Source organism: Tamandua tetradactyla, chromosome 9, assembly GCF_023851605.1.
Source record: "Tamandua tetradactyla isolate mTamTet1 chromosome 9, mTamTet1.pri, whole genome shotgun sequence".
Taxonomy (NCBI): domain Eukaryota; kingdom Metazoa; phylum Chordata; class Mammalia; order Pilosa; family Myrmecophagidae; genus Tamandua; species Tamandua tetradactyla.
The window spans coordinates 84,134,303-84,156,454 of NC_135335.1; the positions used below are offsets into that span (position 1 = coordinate 84,134,303).

Genomic DNA, 22,152 nt, shown 5'->3' on the forward strand with positions numbered 1-22,152 from the left:
CTAAGCTCACTAGGTAGGCCTCTGACTCCTTGGCCCAGTGGAGAAAATAACCCCAGCTGACTGTTTGATCCTTCTCACCTTGGGCTCCTAGCCTGATGGGGGGCCTGCCTTGATGGGGGTCTCAGGAAGACAGGCCCACCTTATGCTAGGGAGCCGACTTTCTGCTGGAAGCCTGTTCTTCTAGGAAAAACATCCTTCCACAGTAATGGCATATATGGTGGGAAGGGACTGCCTTGCTAGCCCCACTTAGGGAGCCTGTTGTATCAGTATCCATATTGGAAGTTGTCCTGAAGCCTCTTGGATCCGCTGGGCCAAAGGATACTGTGCCTGGCCTGTAACAGGACCCACAAAATAAGTTCTTTCAATAACTCATCTTAATTGCATTGGGAACTTTCTGTGTGCCAGGCACTTTGCTGCTGGCATATCAGCTCCTGTCTTATTCACTGTCAGATTTCCTATGAGCAACACATATTAATGGAATACTTGAGTGTTAGAGGGTCCTCAGGTGAATGACAATCCTTGCCCTTGTAGGGCTTTGAGTTTTAACCAGTTTGCAATCCACTACAGTATGAGGCACTCAGTGGTTGAAGTGAGGTGGGGAACCATTCAACTGTTGAGATTGAGCCTGGGGAAGGGATGTGACCTCTTGGAATGTGGCACAGTTAGCAAGAGGTGAAGCCAGACATGAACTCTAATTTTAGCTACTCAAAGCTCTAGGGTCCTCAAGATTGTACTTTTCTGTTTCTCACCAATGTAGGCAGTGTCTTTGGGAGCCCTATACTTAGCTAATGATAATTGTTGTAAATGAAGATGACAGAAAGATTTGGAGAAACCCTGTTGTAGACTAGAGTGACAGTGTGAGTCCCAGCTGGGGCAGATGGCACTGAGCAGTGGCACGCACGTGGGAAAAAGGTGTGAATTGAACCCAGGTGTCCCACACGGTGCCTCTGTATCCCACGCAACCAGAAGCAAATCTGTCAGTGTTTATCAGCAGGTTAACAGATTCTGTGCCCTCTCGATTTGGCAAGAAGCCTTAAGGAATTTGAAGATCACTTCCGCAGAAAGATGTGTGTTGGGGAGTGGTCATTTTTCACAAGTGCAGGGCAGCCCTAACCCACGGTGGACTCATTTCACTGCTGTGAGAAGCAGCTGATGTCCAGCCTCTCCCAACCACCCTGAGGACATGGGAACCCGTGAGCCACAGGGCTCATGAATGAGGATTGGATTTTCTTTCTTATGAAAGGCAACCAAAAGGGAAATTGAAGCTCGGGCACATCCACAGACATGTGCCAGGGCCCCAGGGGGAGTTGAGGGGGCCAGAGCACCCCACCCTGAATCACATCAAGAGGTCCTAACACCAGATGCAGATGATGTCTCTTCGACCATTCTCTCTCCAAGCAAACCTTATTTCAGGCCTAGTTCACATTTTTCATGGGTGCAAGTGAATTTGAATGCTTTCAGAATCTTCCTGGGTTTTTGTTTAGAAGAAAGAAAAAAAAATTTTCTTTGGGGCTATTTTTCTCTTTAGAGAAAAATGTTTCACGTTTCTTTCCTGTGAGGTTTTTTTTTTTTAATATGCTGTATAGTGGGGATCCCATTTCATATTTTTTCCTTGTGAGTATCCCCTTATTATAGCACCATTTATTAAATTTTTGTTTGTTTGCTTTTTTGTTTGTTTACTCTTTTGTTTGTTTGGGAAGTGCATGGGCTGGGAATTGAACCCAGTTCTCCTGCATGGCAGGCAAGAATTCTACCACTGAACTATACCCTTGCACCCCACTGTGAGTTTTTTAAATTAAAAAAAAAAAAAACCTGTCCAAAATCCATATACCCATCACCCAGGATTTCCTAGGAGCTTTTTAAGGGGAGCTCATTTCTGTCACTAATTGTATGTCAGCAATCTTGATAAACATCTGTAATTGGATTCTTTCTCTGCTGCTCAACATACAGTGTTGGATATGCTTTTGTATTTTATTCTCCTGTGCTTTCTGTAAGAGTCAGAAAGAGACAGGCATACAGAGTGCAATGATTTTCTCAAAATAATACCTACCCAAGCACTGTTTCCCAGCCAATCTGTTGACAACAGTTACCTTTTATGCCTCGTTTGGACAATAGACTTGCTTGCTTTCTCTCCTTTAAAACAGCCCCTGATTATTTTAAGTGCATACCTCTCAGAACAAAGGGCATTTGATTCTCATTACATTGAAAGTAGGTGTTTATATCCAGTGTGTTAAAGGAAACAAGGTGCAGCTCACCCTATCCTGGCTGATATCAGCTGCGGGCATAGGTGGCAGCCTGCCGGACCGTGGGTGCTTTTCTGAGTGGCTTCCAGAACAAATACCACCTGTAGCCACCAGCCCCATTCCTGCCTTGTTGGATGATTTTTTTTAGCATTCCACTTTTATTGTAATATCAATGCTTTTAATTGTCCTGATGCATGCCAGTATTTCATTTTTTGTAGCTTGGAGAAAGCTGTTATATAGGATATTAGAATAATTTCTTAAGGAACAGAAATGTCCTAATTAAAGGGTAGCATCTAGTTATCTAGAATCTTACTTTTCCAAGTTATTGCCAAAACGTGGAAAACCTCTACCCTCATCTGTAGTTTGCTGATTCAGCTGAAAACAAAGGAGCCGCTTTACTTGTCCTTAATAACTTTTACATTTTTCCATTATTGATCTGATATATTTAGCAGTGCTATATGGAAAAGGATTTGCTGACTCTTGGGTTCAGTGTAATTTTTCATGAAGCATATGTTCAGCATATGAAAAGTACAAAGAAGTCTACCCGTTCCCCCTCCTCCTCCTCCGGAGTGAGGCAAGGACATGCTATGAGGGCTAGCAGCCAGGGGAATGCCTTTTTCAAATTGATCCATTCCGAGGGTGTGCCTTTTGGTGATTTGACCTCCTAGAGGGAATTCTGTGTGTGCCAGTAGCAGTTCTGAGGATTGTCCCATCTTCAAAGGCAATGGATTTTTTTCTCCCCAGTATTAAGAAGGTTGGGCTGTTGGCCAGACTCTTTTTTTGTGTTTTGGTGTTGCCTCATATGCAGCCAAGTGTAGTATCTTTGGTTCTGGAGCTGAACAGACCTCAGTTTAAATCCACCTCCTCCATTTATAAGCTGTGCCATTTTAAGCGAATAAACTTTTGTGCATTAGTTTCCCGATCTGGAAGCTCGGAACAATATTCACAGCATCTGATTTCAGAGTGGTTGAGAGAATTAAATAACACCATTTCTAATATAAAAATTAAAATGTTACAAAGTAAAATCATAAAATTTTACCAAAGTAATCATTCAACTAAATAAATACCTGTTAAGGCTATCATTACTGGTAACATCATCATGTTCTTAATCTATCTTTAAAGAGATGCTTATGTATTAGCAGGCATTATTATGCTCGCCATTATAACCTCCAACCATAGGGAGAAGTTGCCCCAGATTGTAACTCACCTGTTTTACATCTTCTGTGTACTTTACAACTCTAGTTCTCTACATTATTATTCCTTCTATTGTTATATCATTATGTAATATGGACAATGTAGAGGCATATTTCCTTTATTTGTAACCAGACCTATCCCAAATTGCATCAAGTTCCTCTTTCTCACCAGAGAATTTATCTTGTTTCAACCATAATCCAGGCTAGGACCAGTACATCTTGGCTAAACAGAAGTGATGGTAAAGTTAACCTCTCAATTGAATTCTTTGGAAAATTTTCCAAGTATTGCTAGAGTGAAATATAGATATGTTTTCTGAATGGTATGTCAAAGGGTAATAATTGTGTTTGCACAGACAGGGAGTCTTGGTCTTGAATGAAATAAAATCATCGGTTAATCATCCCTTCTTTTGCAGGTGGTAGTGTGAATCTTTTAAACTGCAGCTTTCAACCATTCTTTTTTATCTTAACTTGAGTATTCACTACATCTGAGTTTTATGGTTTTATGACAGCAAGTGAATGCTAAAACTGGCAACATATAAGTTTTCTGCTTATGGCTGCTTTGTTAGTAATAACAAGAATATGCTGCTGCTACTGCTAAATTGATGTTATCCTCACAGTCTTCTCACGAAGAGAAGCTGGGGTGGCTCCCGACTGGGACAACCTGCTCTGCCTGCCTGCTTGCCCCATTCTGCCCTGTCTCTCCTTCATGTGCTGAGACTTGAGGGCAGTGGGGAGGGGTGCCTGGGGCCAGAGTGGTGGAATAGGACAGCCTCTAGTCAACCTAGTTTTTGTCCCTTTCTTGCTGGCCCTCTTCGGGTGGGGTATAGAAGCCAGGTCAGGACTTAGGGAAGGTTAGTACTCCAGAAACCAGAGTGCAAGCTGCATATCCTGGGAACGACTGATGCTTGACTCTAGCCCATCATGCAGACATGTAGGCCTGGTGTGGCCAGGTCCTCTGATTTTTCAAAACAAGCTAGAATTCTGGATTCTTAAGTGAAATCTGATTTGTAAATGATAGCAGCTAATTGAAACTTTAAAAAAATATGGCAAGTCAAACCCAAAAAAAGGGGAAAATTGAAATCATCCTGTCCAAATGAAATATAAAGCAAGCCACCTAAGTAGTCTTAGATTTTCTAGTAGCTGCAATAACAATATTTAAAAAGCAGCAGGTGAAATTAACCTCACTAATATATTATGTTTTACCTAATATGTCCAAAATATTATTTCTATATACAATCAAGGTGAAATTTGTTAATGATATATTTTACGTTCTTTTTTCATAGTAAGTCTTTGAAATCCATCGTGCATTTCTCACTTACAGTATATTTCAGTTTGCATTAGTCACGTTTCAGGTGTGCAATAGCCACATGTGGCAAATGGCTACAGCTTGGACAGTGCCAGTTGCAGTCACATGTGTTCTTATAGATTCTGTAACTTCAGTGCCATGCCATATCAAGCCTGCCCTCAATAAGCTTCCCTGTGTTTCTACTCAATCATCTGGGATCTTGCCTTTTAACTTTAAATACTTTCCCTAGAGAAGAATAACTTCATCACAAACCGACTATACATGGTCCAATGGATGTTCGTGTTTTAGGTTGGCAAATCTGAATCTCTCTGCTTATGTGCATGAATCCATGCAGACTATCTTTACAATAAGGCAGGTTTTGTAAGCACTGTTATATGTGGTCCATGTTTTGACATCCCCTCTTGGCCCATAGTTGATGCTCAATGCGTTGGATTGAACAAAGCAATATAGGTTTCTTATCTTTCTCCTAAGTTGCAAATTCTCGAGTAACCATGATACTCTTAATATCAAGTGCAGGGTATACAGGTTTGGAAGATGTGCTGGGTGGGGTGGGGAGGGGGGAGAAAGTAAGAGGAATGCATTAATCCTTTGTGCTATTAATAGAAGAATTCTCCATCTTTCCTGTGAATGCTGTTTGCTTTTAATCCCTAAACGCAGAAAGCAGTTGAAAACTGACTGATCTAATTCCAAAGGCCCAGGCTATAAAATTCAATTAACCAAAGTTTGTCTTCAGGAGGCAGGCGTTCCTGGATCCCTGTAGCACAGGCCTGGAGCAGCCTGGTACTTCTGGTGGAAAAAGATCTGCAAGGAAGGCTGTTTCCATTTGCCTTGCAGGGAGAAAGTGTGGCAAATTGGGGTTGGCAGAATACCCTTGGGAAGTAAGGCCTTTGTGTTTAAGCCGTTGTGCAAGGTTCTCTCCCAGATGTCTTGTTTAGAATAAATTGGGGTGAATGGCAGTGTGTTTGCATATCTTATCTCCACCATTATTCAAGGATTAACTGCCCAGAAAATATCCTTGGGCCTTGAAGTCTCTTGGTCCAGCTGAGCTCAGCACCACAGCCCCTCCCCAGGGTTCCCTTTCCACTGTCTGCCCTCCTCTCCTCCTTCCCATTTATCCGGAAGGTTTTCTCTATTCATCCTTCTTTCAGCACTGGGAACAGGGTCCCTCCTTCTTGCCTCTTCAGGTTTCTGGAGCCAAGTCTCTGGGGAGTAGAGAACATGAGGCCCCAGCTGTCCCTGTAGCTTTAAAATAGCCAGATGCAATTGATTTCCAAGTTAATCATGACTGTTTTTGCCATTGGCAGGGCTCCTGTAGGAAAGCCAGAAAGAAGTACTTACTTTCAGAGTGGAAGTAGCTCAGAAGACCCACACTTGGAATTCCTGGCAAGCTTCTGTGGTGACTGTCTGGTGGAGGTGGGCAGGGAATGGAGTGAGTGCTGTGGAGAAAGGGTGAGCAGTGAGGGCATGGGCAGAACAGATCAGGGAGTAAACAGCCAACAGATGGTTGATAATAAGCTCCCCCTAACCTGCAGGTTCTCAGGGAACACTGGGGAGTCATCCCATGAACAATCCAGAGAGTGGATATTTCACTTCTTTAGGTTCACCAAGTAAATTTAGCTACCTGACTTCAGAAATGGGCTGAAGAGACAGAAATGCAAGCTGCTGCAACTGTGCTTTCGAAGTTCTGGGCTCCTTTTTTTCTGTGGTGTCTGAGATGACAGCCTGAGCAAGATTGAGTATGTGAGAAGACACCAAAGTATTTGCCAATACCCTTAGGTTGCAGATGACAGAAATACAACTTGAACTAGCTTAGGCTGGTTTGGGTTATAATTATAGGCTTGTTTGGTATGTAGTTGGGCCAGAGTGACCCAAGCTCTGTGCTAGAAGTGTGCAACTGTGACAGGGCCTCGGGGGTCCCTGGAATCAGGGACCTCCCTTTCCACTGTGCTCTGCTGTCTTGACTCCCCTTTGTTAGTGCAGCTTTCTGCATAAGGCTAGAACCAAGATCCAGGGCAACTTTGAGGCCTACATTTTCCCAGCTTCTCCACCAGAGAGGAAGCTCTTCTCTTCTCTACCTTCTCCTCTGCTCTCCTCACCTTTTTTCCCCAAGCCTGAAAATCCCAGAAATAGTGTAAATAGCCATGCTGAAGATGTATTTCCAAACCTAGGTGGGGCCCACCTGGTTGGGGTATGGGTAGGAGAGGGAGTGAGTGCTAAGTTTGCAAAGAAGGGGAGTGCCGTTATCAGAAGAAGGGGGGCGCTGCTGAGCAAATCAAACATCTCAAGTCCACTAGAGCCGTATAAGGCAGTATTGTTATTCTTTTCTCGCCAGTGAACAAGCATCCCCTCTCTGGTGGACTGGAGGCAAGAAACATCCTTTTTTTAAACACAAGATTTTCGGATGATGTTCAAACACCATAGTAAGGGTGGCAGAAATAATCTTTGTGTTCCCATCCCTTCCCTTACTTCTGCTCCTGGGGCATCAGAGTTCACAGAATCTATTACATTATTTATTGGTCCCATATTCTGAAAAGCATTTAAAGCCCTGGATGAGCGAGTAAAGACATTCAGCAGGCCAAACCACCCCATTGTGATTGTTATAAATGACATTTCCAGCGTTCCAGAATGTCAAAGAGTCCAAGTTATCCCCACTTTGAAATTGAGCCAAACAACGAACCAATGAAATATGCAGCAAGCTAGCTTTTGGCAATTTAATCTTTCTAGAGTAAAAATGGGGATTGCATATAACCTTAAATGGAGCCTACCCTCTCACTCACTTGAAAGATATTTTTTTCTACCAAAAACTTTGCATATAGGCCTCTATTTTATTTTTTTGCATTTGTTCTTTTTTTTAAAGACAGCTTTGTGGAGGTATAATTTACATTCCTTAAAATTCACCCATTTTAATAAACAGTTCAGTGATTTTTAGTAAGTTTATAGTGTTGTGCAACCATTACTGCAGGCCAGTTTTAGAACATTTCCCGTACCCAAAAAAGATACCTCGTGCGCATTTGCAATCACTCCATTTCCACTGCCAGCCCTAGATAACCACTAATCTTCCTGTCTCTATAAATTTGCCCTTTCTAGACACGTCATATAAATGGAATTATACAATATGTGGTCTTTGGGTCAGGCTTTCATTTAGTTAGCATAATGTTTCTGAGCTTTCTCCATGTTGTGGCATGTATCAGTATTTCGTTCCTTTTTATTACTGGATGGTATTCTATTGGATGGATAGGCCACATTTTGTTTACCCAATTGGTGAACATTTGAGTTGTTTCCTCTTTTTTGCTGCTATGAATACTGCTGCTGTCAACATTCATGTACAGTTTTTATTTCTCTTGACTAGATACCTAGGAGTAGAATTGCTGGGTCATATGGTAAATTTGTATTTACTTTTTAAGAAACTCCCAAAGGGCTTTCCAAGGTGGCTGTACCATTTCATATTTCCACCAGTGTTTGGGGATTAGACCTCTATTTTTAAACTTGTTTGGTTCTTTTGGGTCTCAGGATTGGTGAAACCGCAGGGAACGGACTTTGGAGGAAGAAGCTAAGGTCCTTTCCCACACAAAGGCATACACGCCTTTCCTTATGGGGTTGATTGCTAGGTATGAAGGGCAGTTTTTTTCTTGAGAAGTGGACCCTGTGGTGTTTATAGATGGTGATATTGAAATTCAACATTAAAAGATTTTGAAACTTAGAATAGGAAGGGCATTTTAAGAGATCATCTTAAAAATGAGCTAAACCCAAGGAATAATTGAAGTGTCTTAGTCTTGAGTGATTTGTGTATTCCAGAGGTAGCTTGTTTTGATTAAATCCATGCTTTTAAGATTGAATGGATTTAGGACATGAGGTAACCTTGGGACTTAGGTAGGCTCGTTGGAGCATATGAGTAGCAGACGTGACAGACCAGATAGTAATGTTGCCAAAGTCCCCCCCCACCAAAAAAAAGTTTTTTTTTGTCAGTGCCGCTGGCTCTGGCTGATTCATGGACCAAGAATCATCTGGGTTTTATTCTAAAAATAAATGATGTTTTTGGTTCTGGAGAGAAATGTCATCCTCTGGTTGAAGGCAAGTTGTTAATATAAGGAGATTAATGTTCTCAAGAGAGTTTTACTACATGATTATTATGAGACAGTATCTGAATGACATTTATGGTTTAAAAAGAATGTGGTCATTTATTTTCTTTTCTTTGAAAAAATGTGAGATATTAAGGTATTTTAGAGAGGATTCATTGCCAAAATGAAACTATTGCTTATGTCTCCCCACCCCCCCTTCTCCCTTCTTTATTATCTGGGCAAGTTCTTAAACTAACTTGGACCTTAGACAATTCATAAAAAAGATAGTGTGTTTAAAAACATCCTAATTAATGCTCAGTTATGATTGCTTGTTCAGTTATTCATTCAGTCATTCATATGTATCCAGTTTGCTGAACAAATAAGACTAGTAAGACGTAATCATAATGGGACTTTATTTTGTATCCCTCTGTGTCTTCTAAATATATACAGTGGAGTTAGTATATCCTCTGGGTCTGAAGGAGATCTATGACTTTTCTGATTATTCTTAGATTTTAAAAAGTTCTGTTATGAATTTCTATTACTAAGTACTCTCAATTCAGAAATAAGAATGTCTAAATTCAAATAATAATAAAAAGTACAAATTTGATTTAAAGTTAAATATCTTTTTTTTTTTTTTTCCTCTTTCCCCACTTCACCCTGCTTAGCCTCCTCTTCATCTTCCTATTGTGGTTTCTGATCCCTCAAGGATTGCAGTGGTAAAACTGGGGATGCAGTGGGTGGGGTGGGGCAAGAGGTAGGAGAGGCAGAGTTCTTCCTTGACTGGTACTATGGCAGGATAGTTTGTGCTCTCGGAGCCTGACAAGTTTCCAGCTGACTCTTGACTTCTTAGGCTCTTTCTGGAGGCCTTTGGAACTCTCCCTTCCCTGCTCCACCTCTTAACCATCGTGGGGGACCTCTCTCCTGTAATTTCCTTGATGTAGATGATGTACTCGCTTCTGGCTTGTTGCTTACTCCATCTGGAAATCAGCTTCTCTCTGCTTTGTTCACCTTATTAGACAGAATCTAAGACAAGTCACTTTCCTTTTTTTGTGAGTTGCGCACACCTGGTCTATACGAAGCACACACCCCAAGCTCAAGTGAATTCCATGGTTCAGGTGATCACAACATAGTAGCAACCTCTCTTTCATTGCCATCACTGAAGCACAGGCTGATTCCCTCCTTATAGATTTACCTGTGCAGTCTTTCCAAATAGGCCTATACGCCTCTCCATGAGGTTGGGTAGAGGTGGTAGAGATCATTTCAGATTTCTACCCAAAGAAAGCTCCTCCCCCAATTTCCACATGCAGATCTTTTTTGGGTGTGTGTGTGGGGGGGGGCACCAGGAATCTAACCCAGGTCTCCGGCATGGCAGGCAAGAATTCTGCCTGCTGAGCCACCATCACCCTGCCCCCCATGCAGATTTTTTTAGACCTTGGATGTGGATGAGGAGTTTAAGAGCCCTGTTACCAGCTTTCAGCAAATTTGAAAATTTGTGTTTTGAACTGATTACTTTGGAAAGAAATGTCTGCTGTAGCTTTGTGCTTCCGGTTTAATACTTGACACTCATTCATTCATTCATCATCCACTCATCCAGCCACAGTGAACTTTCTTTGAGTGTTGATTGAAGGCAGAGGTGAAAACTTGGACCATCTAGGATTAGCTTATGCCTTATTGAGGAGCTCCTGGACTTGAAGGGATAGATTCTCATGTGAAATAGCAGAACAGAAATGTTGATGTGGTGCAAACCTGGGCCTGTCTCTTAGGCAACAGTACTCCTTGCCTCCAGGGTTCCATTTGGTTATCCATGTTCTCTGCTGCTCCTAAAATTCCATTATTTAAAATGGCCTGCTTCCTTGGCTAGGCTGAGCATGTTGTTGGAGAGATAACAGCTGGAGGAGCAGAGCAAAGAGAGAGAAGGAAGCAGGCAGGAAAGAGAAGGGAGGGATGACCTGTGGAAACTTCTTAGAACCTCTCAGTGCTTTCATATGTCCACAATAAAACCTAATCACTATGTTGTGTTTACTCAAATCCAAGCACGGCCAACAGATGTGAGAGTGATCACCCTCCACAGTGCACTTGCAAACATAGAGAGCCTTGCCGAGATCAACAGTGAAGTCTGAAGGCCACACAGATGCCTAGGCCATATCCTTGACCTTCACCTTCATTTATGAAACATTTATTGATTGTATGAAGTGGCCAGGGCCTGGAGGGAGTGGCCCATCCTGTAGGAGAGAACTGATAGGAGGTCCTTTCCACCTCAGCTTTCCCAACTCCTGTTTCCTTTAAGGTCCAGTTAGAGCCCTGGCTCTATTAGGAAGACTTCTCTGATTTTCTCCAGCCCTCAAAGATTTCCACTCTCTGAATTCTTGGAGTATTCAACACTTAATTATAATATGGTTTTTGTATTGTTCTCTACTTGTTCATTTTGCATCCTTCACAGTGCCTGACCAGAGTTCACATAACTGTATGTGTTTAGAATTCGGTCTTATTAAGACAAAAACAGGCCTGTTGCTAAAGTAAATTGGATGAGGGGAAACAGTACCCATTGGCTTCTTCCCATTTAATGTTCTTTATTCCAGCAGCAATGACATAACTCATGGGCAAAGCCCCCACCCAAGAGGCAGCTTGTACCCACAGGGCGTTTGGATGACCGAGGTGCTGTGCTGTCAGGAACATCTTCATTGGAGAGGGCAGTCTGGAGAGAGAGATCTTTACAGCTTTTACAGACTATATTTGTTTTGCCAAGTTGAAAGTGTTTATATAGCTTTTGGTTCCAACTCCGTCTTTGTTGCAGAGAGAATATTGTCTGCTGAGGAAACACACACTTGAGGGAGAAGACGTGGATGCTCTACATTTGCTCAACACTTTTTTCAGGACTGTGGCTTTTAAGTCTGATGTTCTTTTTAATTTGGAAGAAAAAAATTCCAAAGCCTGTTTGGGGCACATTAGTGTTGTGGTATTGCTGAGTATTCTGTAGAAATCGCCTTGTATTTCATGATGGAAGAATTTGCCAGGGGACTTTGGTATTTACCCTGCCTCTTTAATGCTGAGACAACTTAGAGGAAAATTTGTTTTAAACCACCGTCCTTGAACTGTGCTGCAGTTTCTTGGTTGCTAATGTGTTCTTGTGATTTGGGGAAAAAGTACACGTGTGTACAGTTCCCACCTGCCTTTGTGATTAATATTGTTCTGGAGTGGCCAGGAGCTATCAGATGGTCGCTCTCTTAGACTTAAGAGTGCAGGAGGCTCCCCAACACCCCAATGTTATGAAAGGTTCAAACATAGCTAATGCTCAAAAATAGTCATCATATCTACTTGCACAGTATCTCCAGGTTGTTTTCAAATGGACATGTATATGGTGGATATAATATCACTAACTGATTATAGAATAGTAGTTCCCCAGTCTAGTTTTAACTCCTCCCCAATCACATGAGGAGTTAAAAATTATAGGTTTCTAGGCTTCACTTCTGATTACAGAATCAGAATATCTGGAGAAGGACTGTAAGATGTGCTGACAAACATTGGCGTGACTGCCCTACAAAGCAATCCTAGGGCCATGTGTTGGGGTGGGTGGAAATAGAGTGGCTCAAAGATGGAAGACAGGAGCTACTTTCTTCTAACCGCTTCCAATCAGGGGAGGAAAGTGGTAGAGAAATAGCTAAATACAGAAAATATTCTAGGAGCAACCACATTTTAGTAGCATTAAAGACACTCCACACTTTTGTTCCTTTGAAGCTATTTTTCAGTCAATCCTATTGTTTTTAACCCAGAACTTTCCTAACTCTAAGGAATGGAGAAGATAATGGAGATTTGTTAATTTTAAAAAAACAATAGCTTTGTCGAGCCATAATTATTATACTATACAGTTCACCATTTAAGTGGTAAGATGCAACACTTTTTTTTTATACGTCTGCATCTGCAGGTTGTACAAACCATCACCAAAGTAGATTTTAAAATATTTTCATCACCACAAAAAGAAATCCCATACCCATTATGGGCTATTTTTAATACTCAAAGAAGCTTAATTTGTTTGTTCATGTTAAAGTTCTGTAAGGCTCAATATCTAGCCTTTTTTATTAGGGCTAGAATTATATCAGATAAAGCTTTCTAATGTGAAGCTGTGATTAAAAGTTGCATTAATTTTTAAAGGGAAAATGAAGGGCGGTCCACGGTGGCTCAGCAGGCAGAATTCTCGCCTGCCATGCCGGAGACCTGGGTTTGATTCCCGATGCCTGCCTGTCTAAAAAAACGGAAAATGAATTAATAAGTAAATCCTTTTGTTGGATTCAGTCTTTCGAATGAGAGGATAGCAAGACTGTATCTGTGCACAGTCCATCCTCACCTATGATGATCTGCCACCAGTGGAAGCCATTTCACTGACTTATTCTGATTTGAGCAGGTAATAAAATGGTTAGCATTCCTGCTCAGTGGGGAGGTTGGCTTTCTCCTGTGTGAAATGGGAGGATGTCGTTCAGAGAACTTTTCCCATGAACGTGTAACATTTGGCCTCTTTTGTACATATCCACACTAGATTGCTGGGCAGTTAATTCAGCTTCACTGCACCTCCTTGGAACTAAGCATTGTGGTTAGATGGCTTTTCCAAGGACCACCAATAGGGTACACTTGCTAAAATGGTTGATGTTACTTTTCTCAAAAGCCTGGGCTTTGGATATTTGGGATTGGGAACGGGGGCTATGAGATACCAGCTGATCCAGGGAAGTCGAGTCCCTATTTACTCATGAGTTTTCTGGGGTAAGAGAAGATGCAGGAACAGAGGAACCAGGCACTATACCAGGGGCCGGATTGCTTAACACCATCCAAGGCTTCCGGATGTTAAAACAGGAGAACAGGCATCTATTAGTAAACTTGATTACCTCTACTACAGTTCTTATTTCTGGAGTTACTATCTGTTGGTTTTCTAAACTTCTTTACCCTTGAACCTGTATCTCCCTCACTGTGGAGGTAAATCCATGGACCTCCCAGCTATCATGCACTCATGAGCTCTAGGAAGCATTCATTTGACATCAAATACCTTTCCTTGGGAATTTCTGCAATCGGTTACTTTATTTAATCCTGTTCATATGAAAGTTTGGATACTTCTCACTGCCATGTTTTAAGAGACAGAGAAAAGAAAAATGAAACAAAGGAAAACACTAATACAACACCCACAAAGAGACTCATGATCCCAGACAAAAAAGTCTTACCTACTTTTGCCTGAAACTGTGAATGAAGGATGCTTTGGGTGGTTACGTCTTGGTTGGCTGCACAATTTGTGGGTTATCCAAGTCTTGGCTCCTTTTTCCTCCCTTTCCTGCTGCACAGATTTGGCCTCTTTCCTTGGTTTTTAGCACTACTACCAGAGGGTGGAAGGAATTGAACTTGAAGGATGATTTCCATTTTCTACAACAGTTGGTGTAAGAGATCAGAAGCCAGTGATAGTTTGGGAATATCTGATTATCACTTCTACTTGGATTTCACATGGGAAAGGGCTGTTTTATAAACCAGCAGAACTTTGACAAGTGTATTCCCTGTTTGAACTCCCTCAATTCTAGGTTCTCAAACTTCACGGTGCACAAGATTCAACCAAGAAACTTGACTCAGAGTCCGGGGCCCTGTCCCCAGAGATTCCATTTCCATAGGTTGGGAACTCAGATTGGTTGTACATTTAGCAAATTATTCCCCAGGTCCTTCCGATGCAGATTTTCCAGGAGCAACCTTAAGAAGCACTGTCCTAGAATCTGCCCTTGTGTTCAGGTCCATGCCCCGCCTTCTCTGTGTTAAATAGTTGACAAGTAACAATGTATAATTACAGTGTGTCCAGTTTCCCCTGCAGTATGGATTCTGGCACTTCTGCTGGGTCTGGGAAGATCGAAAGGGACCATGGAGTGGTGGCAATGAAGGCGTGGCTTGTAGTTGAATGCCGTGGAGGTGCTTTTTTTGTGCTGTTCACCTACGGGGCCTGGCTACATTATTGCAGCAGCAATAATGAAAATAAACACATTAGAGGCCAAAGGGTAGCTGGATGACTTCTGGAGGCAGCAGCAAGGATATGATTCTACCTCCGTGAATCAGTTTGTCCAGAATAATAGGGATGTGGAGGAACATGAAATGACCTTGAAAGGCTTTTGAGAAATAGTCAGTGGTTAGCAGTGGTAGACACTTCAATGCTCAGTTCTCCATGGGGGGGGAGAATACTATTGAAGCTCACCTGTGGGGAAAGTTACATTTATGAGCACTTGCTATGTGTTGACAGCTTTCACATAGACTATCTTGTCTTTTTGACCTAAGTGCTTTTTGATTTATCTTGATAGTCCTATACTTTGTACATTTCCAGGGTCCAAGGATGAGAAATTTATTATACTATATTTTAACACAGGATTCAACATTTTGGTTTTCTTTTAAAGCTGTAGTGCAGTGGAAAAGGCATTCAACTGGAATTCAGACTTTGGGGACTGGTTCTCAGTTCCATCATAAACAGGCTTTATGACCACCTCTATGTCTACTTCTGAAAAATGGGCAGCTTAGACTAGAGTAGAGGCTCCTAACTTTTGAATGGTGTCAATCCCCTTACAGGACCTGATGAAAACTAGGAAACTTCTTCCCTGGAAAAAAATACATCTATACTTAAAAAGAATTTATTATCAATTCCAGGGGATCACAGACCCCTCCTGAAAGAGATGATTTCTTAAGACTCTTCCAGTGCATCTCAGAATCGCAGGGTCCTAGCAAGTCCTGGAATGTCTTGCATTTGTTTAGAAAAAGCCCCCTGGGAATGGCTGTTTTATGAGGGAGGTTTTGTTGTTCCTGGAATTTTTCACTAACTACCCTGTGCATTTATGAGAGGAGGAAAAAAAAAAAACAACCACACTAAGAAAAATAAATAGGGAAGGAATGGCATCTGGAGTATGAACTCTTTTCTTGATCACTCTTCACTATTGTGGCCTCTCCAAAGGAGGGAGAGAATATAATTGTAACATGAAGAATGTGTCAGCACAGCATTTAGTACCTGTGTACACTATTTTGTACAAAGACTATTAAGCAATTACTTAAAATTGTTCAATTTTAAATATTATTTTAAATATTAAAATTAATAATAGGGAAGATGAGATAAAATTTAAAGTTTTGATTAACTTGAATCACTTTTACCATAAGAAGAAAAAGCATACCATTTATTTTTTTTTACCACATCCCAGCTCTTAACCACCTTCCCACCTCAACCCAATCTCATCTCCTACCGTGGCCCAAACTTGTAATCTAACCAGGAGAGAATACTGATAGTGATTACGTGTAAACCTGGATACTTATTTTTTTTTCTTTCTATTTTTAGGTGTTGAGAAATCTCCTCTAGAGGTTTGGAAGGCTGAATGGACTAAACATGAAGAGCTTGAAAGCCAAGTTCAGGAAGAGTGATGTAAGTACTCTATGAAATCTGTGACTCACTCCCTGCCTGCCCCCCTGACCCTACCCCACCCCCACTCCCCAACTCCATTCCGAGGAAAAGTCCTCTCCTCCTACTGTGATAAGTCAGTGGGTTAATAAGAACACAGAAGCACTCTCAGCCCCAGCCTGGGTGACTTCTGTGAATGACATGTTTTAGGATCCTTGCTGTTTATATATCTAGCTTTCGAAAATGGCTTTTTTGTTTGTTTGTTTTAAATTCCTGGAGTCTGTGCTTTGTGGAGAAAGGAGAAGTCAAAATAAACATCTTAAAGTAAAGTAAATGTAAAAGGTGTACCATTTCTAAAGTTCCCAAAAATCCTGATTCTGAGTGTCATTTTAAAGCAAACTAGTCTCAAGAAGGTGGTTTGAGGAACTGCATTTTAGTTAGCATGGTTCATCCTTGGCTTTAGGAAGCTTTTTTTCCTATTTTAGCCTCCTGTTAAGGCTTTGGTGGTATAACAACAACATATTACCTTTATGCTATGGTTTGTTGCACCTTTACTCCCCCTGAATTCCTGGAATTCTTACTCATTTATTAACCTATCATAAAAGACTTGGGGTTACAGGAATCAGTTATGATGCCAGAATTGTGAAACAAAGGCTCCCAGAGTGGACTATGGGCAAAATGACGTAGCAGAGGGATTATACACAATTATATTTTAACAAGTCACCTCATAAATCCTGTGGGGATTCCAGTCTTGCACTAGCTGTACTGTAGATGCTTTTAGCAGAACTGTTTAATGGGGAAAATTCATCGAAGGGTATTAGATGGAGACTGGATATATCACCCTCGAAATAGGCTTACTCAGCCCATCATTTAACATTAGGTAATTAAAGGGGAACCCTGGATTTTATTGCTTTGTCATAAATTATATTTTGACAGCTTGTTATAACTGCATTTTTGCAATAAGTGGAGCCTGTGTCATTTATAGCTAGTTTTGTCACATACACGCTCATTTTTAGCTGCATCATGACATGTAACTTACTGTCTCAAAAAGACCCAAGCCAGATGAGATGCTTGTGGATGATTGCAAAATATTGTCTCACTTAAAGTTAGAGCTAGAGAGTACTCATAAAAAAAAGTTGTGGTCTAAGTTTCTCATTCTTCAGATATGTAAATTAAAACTCAGAAGATGAGAAATGACCTGGACAGTCTCAGAACTAGCCATTGACCTGGGGACTTCCTTAGCCCTGTGCTCTTGTCACTCCCCTGACAAAACCTCCTTCAACTACCTCATCTGCTAGCTGAATGAGACACCAGCCTACATATCTCATTTGGCTTTTGGTTAAGAAGGAAAAGGCAGTTAAGCCAAAAATGTTGCCCAGTTCAGCAGATACTGGCTTTGTAAATTGCGTGACCATGTTAATGAATTTTTTTCTACATTCCAAGGGAATTTGGGTAGCTTAGATTTGTGCAGCCTGAAATTTCTTAAACGAAATTTCATCTATTTCGAGGGTGATATGTCCAGTCTCCATCTAATACCCTTCGATGAATTTTCCCCATTAAACAGTTCTGCTATATTTCCATGATACAAGAACAGGGGCTGGGGAAATGACAGATGCATAAATTTTGGTTTAAACATTAAAAACTGGTTGCAATAGGGAGGTTATTGCTGGCATCCAATTTTTAAATAAAAATGGTACTATTTCTATCATTAAAAAAAAATGACAGTAATAACACTAGTAAAAGCTTCTGGGATTTGGCAGCAGAAGAAGCTGTAATTTTGGTAATTGTTGCCAAGAGAAGAAATGTTTGAGGAACAGGTTTTTGGGAGGGAAACAAAGGAAATTGGAATTACTAGAGCCAGACTCTTTCTAATGTCTTCTCAAATTCACCCTAAATTACTTCCTAAAGCCAAACCACTGTACAGCTAAATAGAGGGTTAAAAGCAAAAACAAAAAAGAAAACCCTGCTTTTCAAACCCCATTTTGTCAGTGAGACATATGATAATAATGATGACGAAAATAAGAACCAAGTGCTAAGAAGTATTTGCTGTTATGTCAGATGCTATGCCAAGGGCTTTATATGGAATTCATTTGATCTTGCTGTAAACTTTACGTGGTATGGACTAGCCTGAAGCTCATTTTGCAGGTGAGGAAACCGAGGCACTTGTCTGGATTCTTTAGTGCTGTTGGTTGTAGAACCAGATTTTGAGCTGAATTAGTCAGATTTCAGAACCCACATTTCCTGACACCTGAGCTTTGGATGGTACATGAATTTTAAGAAGATGGACAGTCAAGGGAGCAGCCTGGAAAAGTAACTTTGGACCTGGACTAGGTTCGTGACCTCGGGCAAGTGTCTCACCCTTCCCGAGTGCATGTTCATCTCCTGAAAAGTGGGGGAAATAATATTATTCTCATTTTATGCTTGAATGTATGTAAAACTCACCTCAGGGTCTGGTGCACAGAAGATGCTTGGGAAATAGTTATCCCTCTCTCATAAGAAAGAAGTCCACATTAAAAAATAGGATTCGAGACGTTTGTCTTGCATGGAAGTCATAATACTCTGGTAATGCTTGCTTTCTCTGAGGAGGGAAACTTAGCAACTGTGAGTCAGTGGGGTAGGAGGCTAACTTTTCAATATATACCTTTCAGTTTGAATTTCTTTGTATATGCATATGCATATGGATATATTGCTAGTTACCTGAAAAAACAAGTTTTCAAATGTTTATGTTCAGGTAAAGGAGCCAAAACTATAATCTTCCTTGACCAAAGTAAATGGTCTCTGTCAAACAACTATCTTAAACCCTCAATCATTAAATTTTCCTGCTTGTCTTTGTGTGAGGCTGAAGAGATGAGGGGGAAGAAATGGGGCTTTGTATTTCTGATGGGGGGGGTAGGAAGAAGAGGGATAATAGCAGATCATGTTAACCTGCTTTCATAAAGAGAAGGCAGGTGACCCAGTGGGGTGATTGCATTTCAGCCAGCCTGTGTCTGGGATGTCTGCAGCCAGATCAGTTTGTGGCCCCACTGAGAGCAAAACTGAGGAATAAGAAAGGACAAGAATGTCCCAAAGGACCCTCATGTGGATGGCCTTAGGGTTACTCTGCTGCTCCTAGGCCATCGTGTGGGTAGAGATTTAATCTGCACGTCCTTTCTGGAACATTTGATGTAGACTCAGGTTGACATCAGATCAAGGGCAGATGTACGTGAGTATCATAGGGGAATGAGCCTGATTCTTGGAGCGTGGGTTAGACAATGTCATTATCTAGTTGCTTTAATTCCTAAGCATATTTGGGACTCTGTAGATAACACACAAAGGCCAAATAGAGTTATGGACTTAAGATATTTTTCCTTTATAGTAGATGGGGATGCGTTTTTCGGTTCAGAGTTTTTACTTTACTTTTGAAGTTCACTTTAGGGGGATACAGGAGAAATGTAAAATGTGATTTTTGTCTTTCAGAAGCTCAGAAACTAACTGGTGAGATAAAAATTACATGCAAGAAGTAACTAAGACAAAATACAATAGAATCAAGAGACTTTTAAGATTTTCTAACCAGTTGTTAAACTATGGGGTCTGTATAATAAATGCTGATTTTCAGAGAGGGGCAAACCTTAACTGGGGAGCTCTGTGGAGGTGAAGCTTCATCTAGGCCTTGAGGATGGATAGGATTTGGAAGGGTGATTGAGAAAGAAGGAAAGGCTGATGAAAGCAAGCCAGTCAAGAAGCAGAGTATGCAGACTCAATCTCAAAACTTGCCCTTAACAGTCAGGAAAGTCATACTTGGGAAGCACAGGAAACTGCCTGTGGCTGAGTTCTGTGTATTTTAATAAGAACACAATGCATTTTTCTTTCTAGTTTTAAGAAATGGATGTATTTGGCTGTTAAGCTTCTAAAATGAGCTCAGAGTTCTAAATCATCATTATTTATGTATTTTATAACTATCTTTTGCGAGTGGCTTCTTTACCTCTTTAAATATTTGCAGCAACTGGTATGTAATTCCATGTGGAAAAATGAGCTGTCATCATGATAAGTGAGGCCAAGAAGGTTAGGATTTCCCTTTGCTAATAAAATGCTCAGGCTTCTGGAATTTCTTTGAAAATGCCACTTTTTAGTGCTTTGAGTTAAAAATGGTCATAGGCTGAAGAATGAGAAATGGAATTGAAAGATCTTTGTGAAAAATCTTGAGAAATGCCTCTCAAACTTGATTGAGTTCTTCACAGTTTACTTTGTGTATGTGTGCTTAATTTTATGAAAGATTTGTTCCAGATTATATTTTCCATTGCAATAGGAAAGCAGTGTGTATGTTATTTTAAAAAAAGTGAAAGCAGCGATTTCAGATTGGCTGGCCCCATGACAGATTATATTGGTGAATTTATTTTTTCCATAGCAACTAGCAGCTACTGCAGCATTCAGGCAAGGAACACATACACCTCATTAATCTTAGGGAACCAAACACGTCCCTGTTCAGACAAGGGTCTGAATTTTTGTTGCTTGTTGCAATAACAGCTCTCATGAAGGTCAATAACCTATCTCTCTATGCTTTTTTACAGAACTTTTAGCCATTTATAATTAGTTTGAACAGATGCCCAAGCACCGCTCTCTGACCACTAAAGAAAAATGGAATATTTAAAATCAAATCCCTCTCTCTGCAAACAGGGAGACTGTGTTGGAAAGCTAAGGCTCTTTTCATAGACATAATTTTAAAATATATCAGCAGTGACACCTTTGAGTACAGATAGGAAATGTGACACTTTAGTAGCTTTCTGTAGGGAAGTACCATCAGGCTTGTGTCATCCTACAAATCTTCCAGGTCTCATCAGGCCTTCTTCAATGGGGAATCTGCTTTCTGCCTGACTTCACTTCCAGGCTTTTCTATCCTGGAGCAGTTTCTCCAAAGCCCTGGTATCCACCACTGAGCATGCACAGACTTTAGCTTCGTAGCTCCTTCATCTTTTGGATTATTTCCAGTAGTGTTTAGTAGTGTGAGGGCATGTATTCTTTTGTACAGTGGGTGCCACTGCCTAACATGATATTAATAGCACATATTGGACGCTGATATGCCCCACAGTAATAGGGAGAAGAGTTTTCACTCTTTGAATCCTTCCTTTGTACCAGGAACTATCCCAAATCCTTCACATGCTCTTTATCATTTAATGCTTATAACAGTCTGAAGACCATTATGTTATAGTCACATTTTATAAAGGAAGAAATTAAGATTTTGGAAAGTAAGTCACTTGGCCAAAGTTTAATAAATGGCAGGGAGATCTAAACTCAGGTTTTCCTTGCCACCAGAGCTTGCAAGGTCAAGCACTGTTGCTGTTCTCTGACATGGACAATTGCATTCCTGAGTTCTGAAGTTTCAAACTGAATAAAAGAAGTTCTGCCCTAGTCCCCGAAGCTCAAAGTTCCAGATAATGATTTGACAATTAATGTAAGTGCCATCTCCATAGCTGTGATGCCTATCAATGTCTGTGTCATTCCCTGGTGTCTGGGAAGGATCTGGGAAATGTCTTGCGTTGGTGGTTTCCTAAGAGTCAAGTGACTCCAGACTTGAGTTCTAATGCGAGAGAGAACAGATGCCACTTTGGCTCTTCCACCAGATCCAATGAAATGTCTGTTTCCAGATGGAACCTCACTACTGCCTAACTGGATCACAGCTTCATTCTAGTTACCCTAGACTATAATGAAAGCATTCTTGGTTAAACATGTTACCATTCCAGCTGTAGCTGGAGACTGATAGGAAACTCAGAACCTGGCCCTAAACTTGGGAGAATCTGATAGTCTACACAGGCAGTGAGTCACCCAGGTTATTATCTCTTATCTTTTTACTTTGAGTTAGTTACCTAGTCATTTCAAGCTAAGGCTGTGGTTGACCTAGATGTTCTTTGTTTGACAGATCTTTATATGTAACTTCTCCTTTGGAGTGAAATGGAGATTTCTTCTGAATTTATCCTGTTGAGGTTTTCAA

At 40.9% G+C, this 22,152-nt stretch overlaps 1 protein-coding gene across 2 annotated transcripts in view; it reads left to right on the top strand.

Moving 5' to 3' along the window:
• Window positions 1-22,152, top strand: part of RAI14 (retinoic acid induced 14) — a 174,524-nt gene that overhangs the window by 25,839 nt on the left and 126,533 nt on the right. For both annotated transcript variants that reach the window (XM_077116933.1, XM_077116934.1), the window contains exon 2: window positions 16,128-16,211. In XM_077116933.1, the coding sequence (XP_076973048.1) occupies window positions 16,176-16,211 (36 nt within the window). In that variant the 5' untranslated portion in view covers window positions 16,128-16,175. The remainder of the gene's footprint in view (window positions 1-16,127; window positions 16,212-22,152) is intronic.